The sequence below is a fragment of the Pecten maximus genome, chromosome 8 (assembly GCF_902652985.1).
Source record: "Pecten maximus chromosome 8, xPecMax1.1, whole genome shotgun sequence".
In the NCBI taxonomy this organism is placed as follows: domain Eukaryota; kingdom Metazoa; phylum Mollusca; class Bivalvia; order Pectinida; family Pectinidae; genus Pecten; species Pecten maximus.
The window spans coordinates 27,909,980-27,926,534 of record NC_047022.1 but is presented as its reverse complement, the minus strand read 5'-3'; the positions used below and the strand labels follow the sequence as shown (position 1 = coordinate 27,926,534).

At 36.8% G+C, this 16,555-nt stretch overlaps 1 protein-coding gene across 3 annotated transcripts; it reads left to right on the top strand.

The window, feature by feature from the left end:
* The first annotated feature begins 1,105 nt into the window (after positions 1–1,105).
* LOC117333048 (beta-1,3-glucan-binding protein-like) lies at positions 1,106–16,555 on the top strand. Of its 3 annotated transcripts, XM_033892169.1 has the most exons (15): positions 1,106–1,218; positions 1,458–1,569; positions 2,946–3,044; positions 4,416–4,520; positions 5,172–5,192; positions 5,996–6,307; positions 6,574–6,704; positions 7,360–7,434; positions 8,718–8,778; positions 9,526–9,708; positions 10,753–10,830; positions 12,179–12,305; positions 12,825–12,896; positions 13,414–13,552; positions 16,188–16,555. In XM_033892169.1, exons 2-15 carry the CDS (start codon positions 1,458–1,460, stop codon positions 16,410–16,412), a joined length of 1,740 nt encoding a protein of 579 aa, XP_033748060.1. In that variant the 5' UTR covers positions 1,106–1,218; the 3' UTR covers positions 16,413–16,555. The 3 variants fall into 3 exon arrangements, with proteins under 3 accessions (XP_033748060.1, XP_033748061.1, XP_033748059.1); XM_033892170.1 differs by lacking the exon at positions 5,172–5,192 and having other exon boundaries at positions 4,416–4,541; positions 6,580–6,704; XM_033892168.1 differs by lacking the exon at positions 5,172–5,192 and having other exon boundaries at positions 4,416–4,541.

The following is a 16,555-nucleotide window of genomic DNA, read 5'->3' as shown; positions in this document are numbered from 1 at the left end:
CTTACCCACCTATGGTTCCGTTTATATCCTTATATTCCATTGTTGTCGATATTCCCTTTGTTGTGTCGGACATCTTTATCAGGATACTGCACGAGCACATGTCCATTCACTAGTACCTACTTAACATACATTGTGACGAGCACTTAAATCATTTACGGTCTGCAAAACAATACTGTTATATTACATGAATAGTTTTGTTGATAAATAATAAAATGGATTATGAACTGAATTGCACTATAAGAAATAACGACACAAGTTAATTAGTACCATCGAATTTATTTTCGACTTTAACCAATGAAATAAGATTGGTGGGTTGAGTTGGCCCCTTCGGGAAAGGTCAAAGAATCTCCGATTCTGACGAGCCCCCTCACGTCAATACGCAGGGGTGTACTAGGGTATACTTAGTAATAAATCGAGTTAAGTAATAAACGACCGTGTTTGTTTAAAAGCAACATAGAATTCCGTAATGCAAACGAAAGAGGACAAACCACGTACAAAATACAGGTTTGCATTGGACATGGGACATTGGACATTGGACATGGGACATTGGACATGGGACCTTAGAAAAAAACAACAAAAAACAAACAAAGAGAATAAGACCATAACCAGTATTCACGAAACCATACTTTTGCTTTAATGCATATTTTGAGTTCAACCACAAATATTTTTGGTGATAAATGTGATATCTGAAATAATGATCGGCATTTTCGGAATTTCGGAAAAACTTCAAATGAGATACTGTACTATCCTTTTCGATATTTAGGTTTTCTTTTTAAATGCTATTTCATGTTTTAAGTGAGTTTAAAGGGAGCTGGATTGTTGGGTTATATTCAATGCTTGAACATAGGACGGTTTCTTGAGTACGGGCCCTGGCGTTCCAGAACGATAAGCGTTTGATGCTTCAACGGTTACATTCATATTATAGCTACGGTTCTAAATAATACCCCGTTGGGTCTGTTGCAAATGTAAAAGGACAATGATTTCAGGTGTTCCGGGAGGGCAATTGTTTTTACAAGAAACACGAATCGGATTGTCTTCAATTCTCTATAACAGTCACGCATCTGAAACATGATATGGACATCTATTATGACCTGTCCTTGCCTTACCTATGTGTACCTCAAGATTCCAAAATCTCTACAGAAGTCAGAATTATCGTCATATAAAAGCTGGTGACAGGTGATATTTACATACGACAGCTGACAGGAGAGCCCACAGAAGGTAGATATACTCGTCAAGGAAGTTAATGTATAGGGGAAAACATTCAAAATATATTATCAATATATTCAAGTACAAATACTTAGGAGTCAGAGATAGTTACCCAAATGTGTTTAAAACATTTATGAAATAATATATCTATATATACATGTAATATAAAAATCAACATGATATTTTTTTTCCATTTCGACAGCAAACATATTTGAAATAATGATTACAGTTCCGGTATTTATTTTGCATAGATGAAGCTTCTTCGGGTGTGCCTCGGTGCCGTGCTTCTTAATGTAGCACTTTGTATACAGCATGCAACAATCACCAACCTTCAACCACATGGGATAAGGTTTGAAATTCCAGGTACGTTTTCTTCTGGTATTTCTGTTTTATTTCATATTAAAAGTGCTACAGGTGATGTTTACAGGACACAGAAGATTTTGTCTTAATCTTGAAAAAGGCTCTGTATTGACTTAATTTAAACTTCATGTCAATGATATGTTAACGAAGCGGGTCTATACAGTGTGAAGTCACCTGCATCGATGAATGGATTGGATTAAATTTCAATGAACAATGAAACGATAACAAAAGAGTGCCTGTTTATCTTGATTAAATCTTAGTTCTAAAATAATTCCTAGAAACACATGCATCAAAAAACCTTCTGATATTAGATTGTACATCAGATGTATAAGTCGTCAAATTCTAAAACCACTAGCAGCCATGCTGACATAGTCATGAATATAAGTAGTCAAATTCTAAAATCACTAGCAGCCATGCTGACATAGTCATGGATATAAGTAGTCCAATTCTAAAATCTCCAGCAGCCATGCTGACATAGTCATGAATATAAGTCGTCAATTTCTAAAACCACTAGCAGCCATGCTGACATAGTCATGAATATAAGTAGTCAAATTCTAGAAATCTCCAGCAGCCATGCTGACATAGTCATGAATATAAGTCGTCAAATTCTAAAACCACTAGCAGCCATGCTGACATAGTCATGAATATAAGTCGTCAAATTCTAAAACCACTAGCAGCCATGCTGACATAGTCATGAATATAAGTAGTCAAATTCTAAAATCTCCAGCAGCCATGCTGACATAATCATGAATATAAGTCGTCAAATTCTAAAACCACTAGCAGCCATGCTGACATAGTCATGAATATAAGTAGTCAAATCCTAAAACCACTAGCAGCCATGCTGACATTCACTAATGTCGGTAAAATACATAATGGCAGGAGAGTGTTTTGTGCATTTAATAAAGGATTGTGGTTTTACTGTTTTATCCAAGTAGGGAACGCACACACATTTCAAAAGTAAAGGCAAATAATATGAGATCGTTCTGGTATCTGATAAACCAATACCTGGTATACAAAATGTAGTTGTATATACGATAGAAGTGTTTTTTTCAGCATTTTCAGCCCCAAAAAGTACCTGCGCAAATTACACTGGTGCGCAAATTACACGAGTTTTTACGGTATCAACACCATGTACAAATGTAGTTGTATTTGCTTGCTCACCCGCCACACTCTCATTTCTTACAGGCAGAAATAACTCTGTCCATTATTAACACCGATAACAGAAAATTTAAAAAGAAATCTGGAAAACATTATCACTTGATGCGACTCTTGATCATAAGAAATATGACTCAACGAAATATTGTTGATATGAGATATAGCTGTGAATACTGTGTGTTATAACAGGAGGTATCATTGTGAGGATTCTGAGTTTGTTTTAGATGAAGGGTTCAGTTTTGTCGGTCTTCACTACAGTATAAACAAGCCAGTTGTTGGAGTAGCGGCGGCGGATATCAATGTCGACATCAGGTCTAAAACAGGTAAGTATTCAGATCTCAGGTATTATCTATCATTATACAGATCTCAGGTATTATCTATCATTATACAGATCTCAGGTATTATCTATCATTGAATATAACAGATTGGTATAAAATTGATGACGTACTCCAAATATAATTAAGTAGTCCATATATGTACGATAGATATTCAATTGATGACGTACTCCAAATATAATTAAGTAGTCCATATATGTACGATAGATATTCAATTGATGACGTACTCCAAATATAATTAAGTAGTCCATATATGTACGATAGATATTCAATTGATGACATACTCCATATATAATTAAGTAGTCCATATATGTACGATAGATATTCAATTGATGACATACTCCAAATATAATTATCCAATTGATGACGTACTTCAAATATAATTAAGTATTCCTTATATATATATGTTAGATAGAAATTCAGTTGATGGTGTACACTAAATATAATTATTCACTTGATGACATACTCCAAATATAATTATAACTTGATAGCGTACTCCAAATATAATTAAGTATTCCGTATATACATATGTTAGATAGAAATTCAATTGATGGTGTACACTAAATATAATTATTCACTTGATGGCGTACTCCAAATAGAACTATTCAATTGATGCATACTCCAAATATAATATTGATGGCGTTGTAAAAATATACATTTTATCAAGTATTCTATATCTGTTAGATACAGAGTGTAGTTCGGACAAAATGAGGTTATCATACATCAAACATAAAGCTTCACGATCTCTAGTGGGTGACAGAACTTATTATAACATATTAGTAGAGATCACAGGCGCTTGCATAGAATTTTTTTTTTTATTTGACAGTGGTATGTGTAATCTGTTAACAGATTACACATACCACTGTCAAATAAAAAAAATTGAAAATCACATTTTCTATGCAAGCGCCTGTGGTAGAGATAGCGTCTCGTCTAGGTTAACATACCTCGAGAACAGGGATACACAGACGCGGGGACATTTATCTCTACACTCTCTCTCAATGAAGGAGCCTACATCAATAGGGCTAATACTTGTATCTACCTTTATTTTTATTTATTTCGTGCTCCATTTTTTCACTATGCATTTTACAGGCTACAACATACAATAGCGATACGAACAGTAAAAACATTTCCTTAACGGACTCTAGGACTCGCCAGTGATTACCCTAAATACGTGATAGCTTAGAGGCCATGTAGGCAAATATGTCGCACGAAATGTCTAAAATCTGGATGGGAAGATGCAACGACACAATCACATATAAATAAAAAAAACAATAAATAAGAATTAAAAGAATCAATAAAATGTATGTACCATGACCCAATTCATTTATTCAGATTGAGAGTATAGGAATAATATTACAGGGAACCGGTTCGTTTACGAACACCCCAGTGAGGATCTTCATCCCGGAGACACGGTCAACTACTGGATCCTCGGTCTGAAAAACGGACAGGGGGAGCAACTCACAGATCAGACTTATACAATACCAGGTACGGACAGGGGGGGTAACTCACAGATCAGACTTATATAATACCAGGTACGGACAGGGGGAGTAATTCACAGATCAGACGTATACAATACCAGGTACGGACAGAGGGAGTGACTCACAAATCAGACTTATACAATACCAGGCACAGACAGGGGGAGTAACTCACAGATCAGACTTATACAGTACCAGGTACAGACAGGGGAGTAACTCACAGATCAGACTTATACAATACCAGGTACAGACAGGGGGAGTAACTCACAGATCAGACTTATACAATACCAGGTACAGACAGGGGGAGTAACTCACAGATCAGACGTATACAATACCAGGTACGGACAGGGGGAGTAGCTCACATATCAGACTTATACAATACCAGGTACAGACAGGGGAGTAACTCACAGATCAGACGTATACCAGGTACGGACAGGGGGAGTAGCTCACAGATCAGACTTATACAATACCAGGTACAGACAAGGGGAGTAACTCACAGATCAGACTTATACAATACCAGGTACAGGCAGTGGGAGTAACTCACAGATCAGACTTATACAATACCAGGTACAGACAGGGGGAGTAACTCACGAATCAGACGTATACAATACCAGGTACAGACAGGGGGAGCAACTCACAGATCAGACTTATACAATACCAGGTACAGACAGGGGGAGTAACTCACAGATCAGACGTATACAATACCAGGTACAGACAGGGGGAGTAACTCACAGATCAGACTATACAATACCAGGTACAGACAGGGGGAGTAACTCACAGATCAGACGTATACAATACCAGGTACAGACAGGGGGAGTAACTCACAGATGAGACTTATACAATACCAGGTACAGACAAGGGGGAGTTACTCACAGATCAGACGTATACAATACCAGGTACAGACAGGGGGAGTAACTCACAGATCAGACGTACACAATACCAGGTACAGACAGGGGGAGTAACTCACAGATCAGACTTATACAGTACCAGGTACAGACAGGGGGAGTAACTCACAGATCAGACGTATACAATACCAGGTACAGACAGGGGGAGTAACTCACAGATCAGACTTATACAGTACCAGGTACAGACAGGGGGAGTAACTCACAGATCAGACTGATACAAAGTAGAGGTATCTGGGCTGTGCAAACTTATGTTTAAATTGCCAGGTATGGATGGAGAAGGGGATCGATGACACGGTATGTACACATTGATCATCGGACACGTTAAACCGCATGTCGTAATCATTGAAACACAAAATGGGTAATCCTGCCTCAATGACATTGTCCATACGATTGATGATACCCGACAAAACACGTTATGAAAAACACTTAATAAAGTTGAAATCATTTTTTATAGTTAGATATTGTATCTCTGTGTATGTCTATATTTCTGTATGTTTGTATTGGTGTACACTTGTAAGTATATAGTGTATGTGTTGTTACTTTTTTATCTAATGAGTAGCTCCGACACCTAAGCCAACCACCAAACCACCTACAACTACGACCACTACACCCAAACCGACTCCTGCTGTTTCCGGAACAGGTTTACATCAGTCTGGAACAGGAAGTGGATCTTTTAATACTGGTTCCGTTTCAACTGACACATCGTCGGGGATAAGTAAGCATGATCTGGACTATCTGAACAGTCTCCATGGCCAATCTGGGACCGCATCTAATACTGGCACAATTGGTGTCCAAAATACAGGAAGTACAGGTACCGGAAGTACATCTGGGACTGGAGCAACATCCGGGACTGGTGGATGTTCCTGCCAATGTAAGTTGACGATACATTCACTCTGTTACACTATTTTGTGCAATTCATGTTGAATTAAGCATTTCCATTATTTCAAATTATAAACTCATACGATACAGTCACAACATATACTTAACCAAACCAAACTCCTTACTCATACGGTACAGTCACAACATATACTTAACCAAACCAAACTCCTTACTCATACGGTACAGGACAGCCATACTGTCGATGTAAATTGTATATAAGTATATAAAGCATGGCCAATAGACGTTGCAATTATGTAGTTGCAGGTTCTGGAAGCAGTGGTCATGCCTTACCAAACTGCCAAAGTTACCCATGTTTGATATTTGAGGACAACTTTGACACACTGGACATGGACACGTGGGAACATGAAATCACTGCATCAGGCGGAGGGGTACGTATGAGTCGGCATATATGTAACCCTGGTAAATACTAGCCGCAATATACCGCTCGGCTAGAGAGATCTTCTCTTAAGCTCGATCGGTTGAGCGTAAGACCAGGGGTCCCGGGTTCGATCCCTAGCGGAGGCAGTAATTTAAGTTTAATTAATCATGCGCTCTGTTACAAAGGGTACAGAAGTTAACACCACTGCCCTATTACAGCATATCAAACTCCCCACGGAGTAAACATTATCGTGTAGACAATGAAATATTTTGGCAGATTAATAGAACTCTTCAAATATATCCAAGCAGTTTCTGTTTCTTCATGTTTCAACCACGTCCACGTGGACTGTTACACAGAAGTCTTATAAACTCTATATTCATTGCTATTCCTCAATTTGTCATGTCCACGAAAAAACATGATTGCAGTGATCTAGAACATTCGATCGATCAGTGCACATCTGAAAGAAGCTGTAATAATGATTACACCTCAATTTACATGTCTATCACATAATGGTTAAACAATTCCTTTGTCGATTATCCTCGCGTGATATCTCAAGGATCCCAATAACATAACAGTTTGGTTATAGGACTACCTTTAATTCAGTAACTATTCCAAGTTTGTTCCTTTTAATGATTTCTAACAAAACGTTTCTAATTGTGTGACAGAATTGGGAATTCGAGTACTATCTCAACAACCGGTCAAACAGTTACGTCAGGGACGGGGTGCTGTACATCAAACCGGTAGGTAATGACGTCACAACGAGGAAATAAGGTATATCAGACCGCTGAGAAATGACGTCATAACGAGAAAATAGGTTACATCAGACCGGTAGGTAATGATGTCACAACGAGGAAATCTAGTATATCAGTATACACTAAAATGGGTCGTTAAACATAGATAGGGTAGGTATAACGACGTCACTACACGAGCGTAACTTTGATCATTGCTCCCCGTTGTACAATACAAGGTCTTTTCCCTTTCAATGTCACAATTAGGTCTCGGTTAACACTGGTTGTTGTTTTTTTATATAGTCGTGTATTTGTGATGTTGAAGTATTTTGACCTATAATATTTCCTATATTCAAGTATCATCTTATAGACGACTTCCACAATGATCATGTCAGGGTATCGGGCCGACCATCTCTGCGCCATTGAAACGTTCTTTTTTTAAGAACGCCGATGTGGCGCAGCGGTATAAGCTGCGGGTATTTCTGGCTAGGCGATTGGGTGCCGTAGATCGTGAGTTCGAGGCCCGGTCAGGGCACGAGTCTTTATTAAAACTACGCATGTCAGTGCATTCCTTAGCAATCGAAACTTGCCGCTTTAACAATATTGATCGAAATTTGAGACACTGTCTAATTTGTAAATCAACGACTGAGATAGAAGATGAATACCATTTTGTATTAATATGTAATAAGTATACCAATTTAAGAAGACGCCTCATTAAGAAATACTATTGGCAAAAGCCTTCAATGTTCAAATTAATACAGTTATTAAGTGTACAAAGAATTAAGTCGCTTAGGCAAATTTAGATTTGAAGCAAACAAAATCCGATCTTTATATCTTTAATCCGTACTCCACTTTGTATTTGTACTGTAGCATTGCTGTTCTATGACATTATCATGTATTGTTTTGTTTATAATATGTACTTATGGGCCGTATGGCCTACAGTCAATAAAGAATTTGAATATACAGTGTATGTCAGAGTAGCAAAGATGATGAAATATGTGATGTAAAATTTCACATCATATAGAGAGTGAGTGTCACTGACCACAGGGGCTTGGCACGATTTTCCAAATGATGTCAAAGTGTCAATACATATATATTGGACCATCATTTGGAAAATCGTGCCAAGCCCCTGTGTCACTGACTATTTAAAATAAGAGTATTTGGTTTGTTTTTGTTTAACGTCCTATTAACAGCCAGGGTCGTTAAATAAGAGTATAACATGTTATAAAACATTTTGTAATTACATAACATCTACATATGTAAACAATACACAATTAATTGTTTTCACCTTACAGACTCTTACAACTGATCGTTTCGGGCCTGACTTCCTGACAAAAGGCACTCTGGACTTGTGGGGTAGGCTGTTTTACCATTAACTTGTAACTATCAGGAATGCTCAAAAGGTATCAATGAATTTAATCTCTGATATAAAGAGATGTGATAGAAGGGTGATATAGAGAAATATCAAATGATTTAATTTATTGTTTCTAACTGCACTTAAAATGACCGATGACAACACAGGATAGTAATCACTACATGTAGTCACATAAACATTTAAACGACAAATGAGAAAATGGCACGAATGTACGCAATATAGAATTATATCACAACCGATCAAAAACGATCATTTATCCTCTACATGGCATCACAATAGAAAAAAAAGTGTGAATAATCCATGCCAAGGATATAAGTATCTTGTTTTAATCTCGAGGGATGTATTACAGATAAAGGTACAGGATGTATTACTATAAAGGTACAGGGTGTGGTACATACAAAAACAATGTAGGTACAGTACATGTATTTCGTTATGGGTCCGTGTTTTTAATAACTCAATTACAATGTAAATGGTCATCAAAATTACATGGTGAAGTGCTCTTACGAAACAACATTTATTTGAAATGTAACTATCTTGTATTAAGCCGTCATTAAATCGACCGAATTAGTGACATAATCTATAAAGATATAAAGGGAAGGGAAATCGGCTAATTCGTATGTAAATGTGTAAGCAGAGACATATATAGATCTGTCTCTGGTGTAAGTAATTACATGTACATGATGGATTATAATAGAATCTTTATTGATGTAAATCCGTCTCCCATACAGGAGGTACTCCAGGAGACACGTGCACCAGTGCCCAGTTTTATGGGTGTAAACGGGGCGGGAATGGTGAACATCCTATCAACCCTATCCAGTCAGCGAGAATGCGAAGCTCGAGAGGCTTCAATTTCAAGTACGGCAAAATCGAAATCGAGGCTAAGATGCCAGCAGGAGACTGGATCTGGCCAGGTAATTACGTACCTGTAACATTGATGAAATGATAGTAAGGTATTGTAACATTTAGGAAATTACGGTAAGTTACTGTAACATTGAAAAAATTACGATAAGTTACTGTAACATTGAAAACATTACGATAAGTTACTGTAACATTGAAAAAATAATGGTCAGTTACCGTAACATTGAAACAATAATGGTCAGTACCGTAACATTGAAAAAATAATGGTCAGTTACCATAAACATTGAAAAAAAATGGTCAGTTACCGTAACATTGAAAAAATAATGGTCAGTACCGTAACATTGAAAAAATAATGGTCAGTACCGTTACATTGAAAAAATAATGGTCAGTTACCGTAACATTGAAAAAAAAATAATGGTCAGTTACCGTAACATTGAAAAAATAATGGTCAGTTACCGTAACATTGAAAAAATAATGGTCATTTACCGTAAACATTGAAACAATAATGGTCAGTACCGTAACATTGAAAAAATAATGGTCAGTTACCGTAAACATTGAAAAAATAATAATGGTCAGTTACCGTAACATTGAAAAAATTATGGTCAGTTACCGTAACATTGAAAAAATAATGGTCATTTACCGTAAACATTGAAAAAAATAATGGTCAGTTACCGTAACATTGAAAAAATAATGGTCAGTTACCGTAAACATTGAAAAAAATAATGGTCAGTTACCGTAACATTGAAAAAATAATGGTCAGTTACCGTAACATTGAAAAAATAATGGTCAGTACCGTAACATTAAAAAAATAATGGTCAGTTACCGTAAACATTGAAAAAAATAATGGTCAGTTACCGTAACATTGAAAAAATAATGGTCAGTTACCGTAACATTGAAAAAATAATGGTCAGGTACCGTAACATTGAAAAAATAATGGTCAGTTACCGTAACATTGAAAAAATATCGGTCAGTTACCGTAACATTGATATAGACGAATTTCAATGATATTACGGATATCGCTTTACACTGAATCTTTCTCTTTGTACGATTTATTATCACACGGACTGTGTCATTGAGATGTTCATTATTTATTTAAGCTATATGGATGTTGCCACTGAGAAATGCCTACGGCCAATGGCCTGCGTCAGGAGAAATTGACATAGTGGAGAGTAGAGGTAAGTTGTTCAGTCATTTCAAACGATTGGGAAACCATAGAAAATATCTTTTTGTGATAAAAAATGCTTACTGATAATTTTTTGTCTTTAACTTGTATAATCAACTGTTATTTTCAAAATACTGAGCTGCATGCATTTAAAATAAAATTTCAGCAACATAGCATTTACCGTAGTTTACGAGGGTAACATTATGTTACATGTTCAGTCAAACCTGTCTATAAAGGACACCAAAGACACAGATCAAAAATGTCCTTAATAGACAGGTGTCCTTTATACAGAGCTTAATTATATAGTAAGTTGGAAGGAGTGGGTCTGAGGAGTCTGTTCTTTATACACAAGTGTCCTTTATATAGAGGTGTCCTTAATAACAGGTTTAACTGAACCTAGACTGGCCTCCAGTCTCTAGAATATCAAAATTATAAATAAAATTGAGCTTTATTATTTTGGTCCATAGGATATGTCTGATTCTAGGTTTCAAACTAGGGGCAGGTAATCTAGTATGGAATCTAGCTAAGCAATTCCTAACGACAACAAAATTAAGGTCTGGTGTCTAGTCTTCATGTAACCACCTGTTTACTGAAAGGACTGGTGTCTAGTCTCCATATAACCACCTGTTTACTGAAAGGTCTGGTGTCTAGTCTTCATGTAACCACCTGTTTACTGAAAGGTCGGTAATCGATACAACGCATTGTATATGTATTGTTTATTTCCAATCATCACGATTCCCATGACAGATTAACAACACCAGATTTAGAGAGATGCAGGTAGATGAAGACCACGGGACAGTTTTATGGTGGCCACCATCACCTCATTAGTCTATTGCCTTATGCGATATGAAGTCAGACGTGTTAGATTTGTTGATGTACATATCGGTTCCTAACTCTCACTTTGAGATGGCGATATAACCTGGATTTGACCTACATTTGTATGGCGGGTATCATCGTGACCTACATTTGTATGGCGGGTATCGTCGTGACCTACATTTGTATGGCGGGTATCATCGTGACCTATATTTGTATGGCGGGTATCGTCGTGACCTACATTTGTATGGCGGGTATCGTCGTGACCTACATTTGTATGGCGGGTATCGTCGTGACCCACATTTTTATGGCGGTTATCATCAATGAAACAGAGGACGCTTTTTCCTCCAGAACACGTGGTCTTTTCTTCTTGTACTTTCGTACTAAGTGTGGTGTTTTTTATGAGAATTACAAATCGTATTACAGACGGTTTGATAGTTTTACACTAGCTGGTTCCTTCAGCTATTGATAAGTTAAATACGGTAGATAACATGGATTGTGATTTCATTTATAGCTATAAGCGTATCCGATTTATCGAATTTCTCCAGGAAACCGTCATTATACAGCCCCAGATGGCACTCACAAAGGCGTAGACTCATTTGGTAGTACCCTCCATTTTGGACCCAGTATTCTCGACAAATCCTATGATCCATGGCAGACGGCGCATGTTGAAAAGTAAGTTCTCGGTGTTCCAATACCGTTTGCCATTGACTAATGTCAGATTGATAGAAGGAAAAATAAAATAAATGACAGTTTTATCATTTGTCGATGTGATTTATCATTTGTCGATGTGATTCTGTAAATCGGAATATTAGAATAAATCATGTTTCACATATAAGTTTATATCATACGTTACATGGAGATGTTTTGTACGTTTACGCTGTCGTAGAACTGTATCTAATATCCAGATATTTAGTATTTTGCTCATTTGTTCTAAGTAAATTTTTTCATGTTTTAAATGACGGTGTTTTAAAACGTTGTATCTTTCGCTATGTAAGATGAGGGAATCGCAAAAATATCTAACTCGAAAGCAATACGAACATTCTTCTTGTCTGGACTCTCGGAAAACTGTGAAAATGTTACCACTTGAATTTAGCCACAGTTCAATATTTTGTGTGTGTGTGTTAGCTTTTTTATAACCATGGACCATGTAACTGATATGGCCACATGCAATTTTGGTCAATGTTGTTGTAGAACACTGCCACAGGGAACGCTTGCTGACGATTTCCACAAATATGGAGTAGAATGGACCGAAGATTATATTAAGTAAGAGGTTTCATTTCGCGACGTTTTTTGTTTAAAACGTTTTTAAGGTTCATTGTCTGTTTCATTTAGGATTTGTATGCTTCGTTTTGACATACATGTTACTCTAATTGCTGCTAGTCCCAAGTACAGTAAGCTAACAATGCTTTGTACATCTACATGTACCATCATATCGTTCATCTATAGTGTATGGGTAGATTTATTATACGTACTTCTATGAGATGCATTTTTCTTCGTATAAATCTCTAAGGTCTATAATGAAATAATTGACTAAAAGTAATAACAAACATGCGTTTTATTCATAACGATATGTCGTCTTCATACGAAGGTGAGAATATATGTTACTACCAACCTACGGTAGGTAAACAACATACATGTAGTATTATACTACGAATTTCCTATATCTGTAATAGTCACCTACACATATGATACCATTTCTTAGGTGAATATATAGTTTGCGTAAGTTTTTATACACTTTATGAAAATATCACGTATATCACATGTATCGTCGGGTATACAGGTTTTTATTCGATGGCCAAGAGACTTTAAGCGTTGCACCCCCGGCTCAGGGAGGATTTTGGAAACACGGAAATCTAGACAAATCAGGTTTAGAGAACCCCTATAGAAACGCTAGTAAAATAGCCCCATTCGACCAAAAGGTAAGTAACTTATCTCACTATTGTTATAGTTAACGTTAAAGAGGCTTGCCCGCAGAGAGATCAGAAAAATTGGCTAACAGAAAAAGATTTTTTACACAAGGCAGATTGTTGGAATTGTTGAGTTTTTCATTTTATTTTCCTTATAAAACGCTGAAAAGTGATATTAAAACCTCATTTTTAAATATTATTTATTTAATCGCAACCCGCAATAAGTCTAATTTGATTGACACATCAAAGAAACAAGCACGTGCACAGTGCCGCATAGTGATAACTTCAAAGGCAGCGGCGATTTACAAAGAAGATTTGCCGTTATATTCCATACATTTCACTCTCAGGTTGAGTTTTAAAACGTCTTTTAAATACATATTCTGTAATTGTTTTAAAGAAATAAAGTCGGAAAGCCTCTAATTTTGTCACATAGAAACGTGTACTGAAGTTTATTTAGTGATCGGAGATGTGCCGTTTACCGGTCCGTCTGCGGGTAAGCCTCTTTAACTCGTCCAATTAATAAACTCTACATACACAGAGATACATTAGCATTGTTTTCAAATTGACCTTCCCATTACAATGTGCTGAATCGAAGTTACCCAGACTGAATTGGCTACGATCACGTATAGTATTTATCTTTTGTGCAATTTCGAGAAGTTGTATTGAGTTAAAAAGTACGCTACTTATATAATAGCAGAAAGAAAGTTCTTGAAAGTTGTTTGTATCTGAAGCGCCTTATTGAAATTAAAGCTATTTCCCCGACACAACATTTCCCCCGATGGCCGATGCTTCCTGAGATGGAACCGAAGTGTATATGTAGTTGTGTAATGTATATAATTTTTGATGATAACCATTTTCACATTTATTCTCAAATCCTCAGTCTTGTGACATATGTATTCCTGTAAGATGTGCATAGTACCATGTACATGTAATTAAGGAAAACATGCAATAATAAATGCCACTGTACAATTGATAATTTATGTTATTATATAATGCCGTGAAGTGTTTAACTCGTCAAAACTTGTTTGATACTTAAATTGTCATTGACGTAACAACTATCAAAATAATTTTTTTAAACAGGGAAAGTTCACCAAGTTAGGATCAGTCTAGTTGTATCACATCGACATATCATAATTATGTCATAATTCAGGAGAGGGCTTACCTGTGGTGTTTGTAGAATGGTTACCTGTGGTGTCTACTGACGGTAGATAGAGATAGGGTTACCATGGGTGTCTAGTGACGGTAGATAAGGAGAGGGTTACCATGGGTGTCTAGTGACGGTAGATAAAGATGGGGTTACCATGGGTGTCTTGTGATGTAGATAATGGGAGAGGGCTTACTAGGGGTGTCTAGTGACGGTAGATAAGGAAAGGGCTTACTAGGGGTGTCTAGTGACGGTAGATAAGGAGAGGGCTTACTAGGGGTTTCTAGTGACGGTAGATAAGGGAGGTGTTTATCAAGAGTGTCTAGTGGCGTTATGTAAGGAAATGACTTACTAGGGGTGTCTTGTTATGTAAGTAGAGGGCCTACTAGGAGTGTCTTGTGGCGTTATATAAGGACAGGGCTTACCGAGGATGTCTAGTGACGGTAAATAAGGAATAGGCTTACCAAGGGTGTCTTGTAATGTAGATAAGCAGATGGCTTGTCAGTATGTCTAGTTACGGTTGATATGGTGAGGGCTTACCAGTTGTGTTTTGTGACGGAAGACAGCTATGCATAAATTGCTTGATAGTGAAAAAAATTAGAAAGTCCTAAAATGCTATCCTCATAGAGGGGAGGTAATTAAATGATAATTCAACCAATTTAGTGACCTTTGTGCATTGGATAATTTGGGAAAAAAATGCTGCAGATTGTTTTGTGAGTGATTGTATTGTGTTATAGCAGTATTGATATTATCGTTGTATGCTGTAGAGTGATTGTATTGTGTTATAGCAGTATTGATATTATCGTTGTATGCTGCCGATTGTTTTGTGAGTGATTGTATTGTGTTATAGCAGTATTGATATTATCGTTGTATGCTGCAGAGTGATTGTATTGTGTTATAACAGTATTGATATTACCGTGGTATGCTGTAGAGTGATTGTATTGTGTTATAGCAGTATTGATATTATCGTTGTATGCTGCAGAGTGATTGTATTGTGTTATAACAGTATTGATATTACCGTTGTATGCTGTAGAGTGATTGTATTGTGTTATAGCAGTATTGATATTATCGTTGTATGCTGCAGAGTGATTGTATTGTGTTATAACAGTATTGATATTACCGTTGTATGCTGTAGAGTGATTGTATTGTGTTATAGCAGTATTGATATTACCGTTGTATGCTGTAGAGTGATTGTATTGTGTTATAGCAGTATTGATATTATCGTTGTATGCTGTAGAGTGATTGTATTGTGTTATAACAGTATTGATATTATCGTTGTATGCTGTAGAGTGATTGTATTGTGTTATAGCAGTATTGATATTATCGTTGTATGCTGCCGATTGTTTTGTGAGTGATTGTATTGTGTTATAGCAGTATTGATATTGTCGTTGTATGCTGTAGAGTGATTGTATTGTGTTATAACAGTATTGATATTATCGTTGTATGCTGCAGTGTGATTGTATTGTGTTGTAGCAGTATTGATATTATCGTTGTATGCTGCAGTTTTACCTGATAATGAACGTGGCTGTGGGAGGAGTGGGTTTCTTCGATGATACATTGATAAACTCACCTACTCCTAAACCCTGGCGTGATGACAGCGGCTTCACCACCAGGGACTTCATCAACGCGAAAAACCAATGGTACCCCACCTGGAATCCCACGGAGAGGAACGGAGAGGACGCCGCCATGAAAGTGAACTACGTCAAGGTGTGGAAACTCAGTCCGTGACGTCTGATCATGAGTAACTTTGTTCCGTAACATCTTTAGATGGGATATGTGTTTCCTGTCTATACATGTATCATAATAGTTAATTAAACAAAAGGTGGATAGAGATGAAACTAATTCGTAAATAAATACGATTTTTATCATTA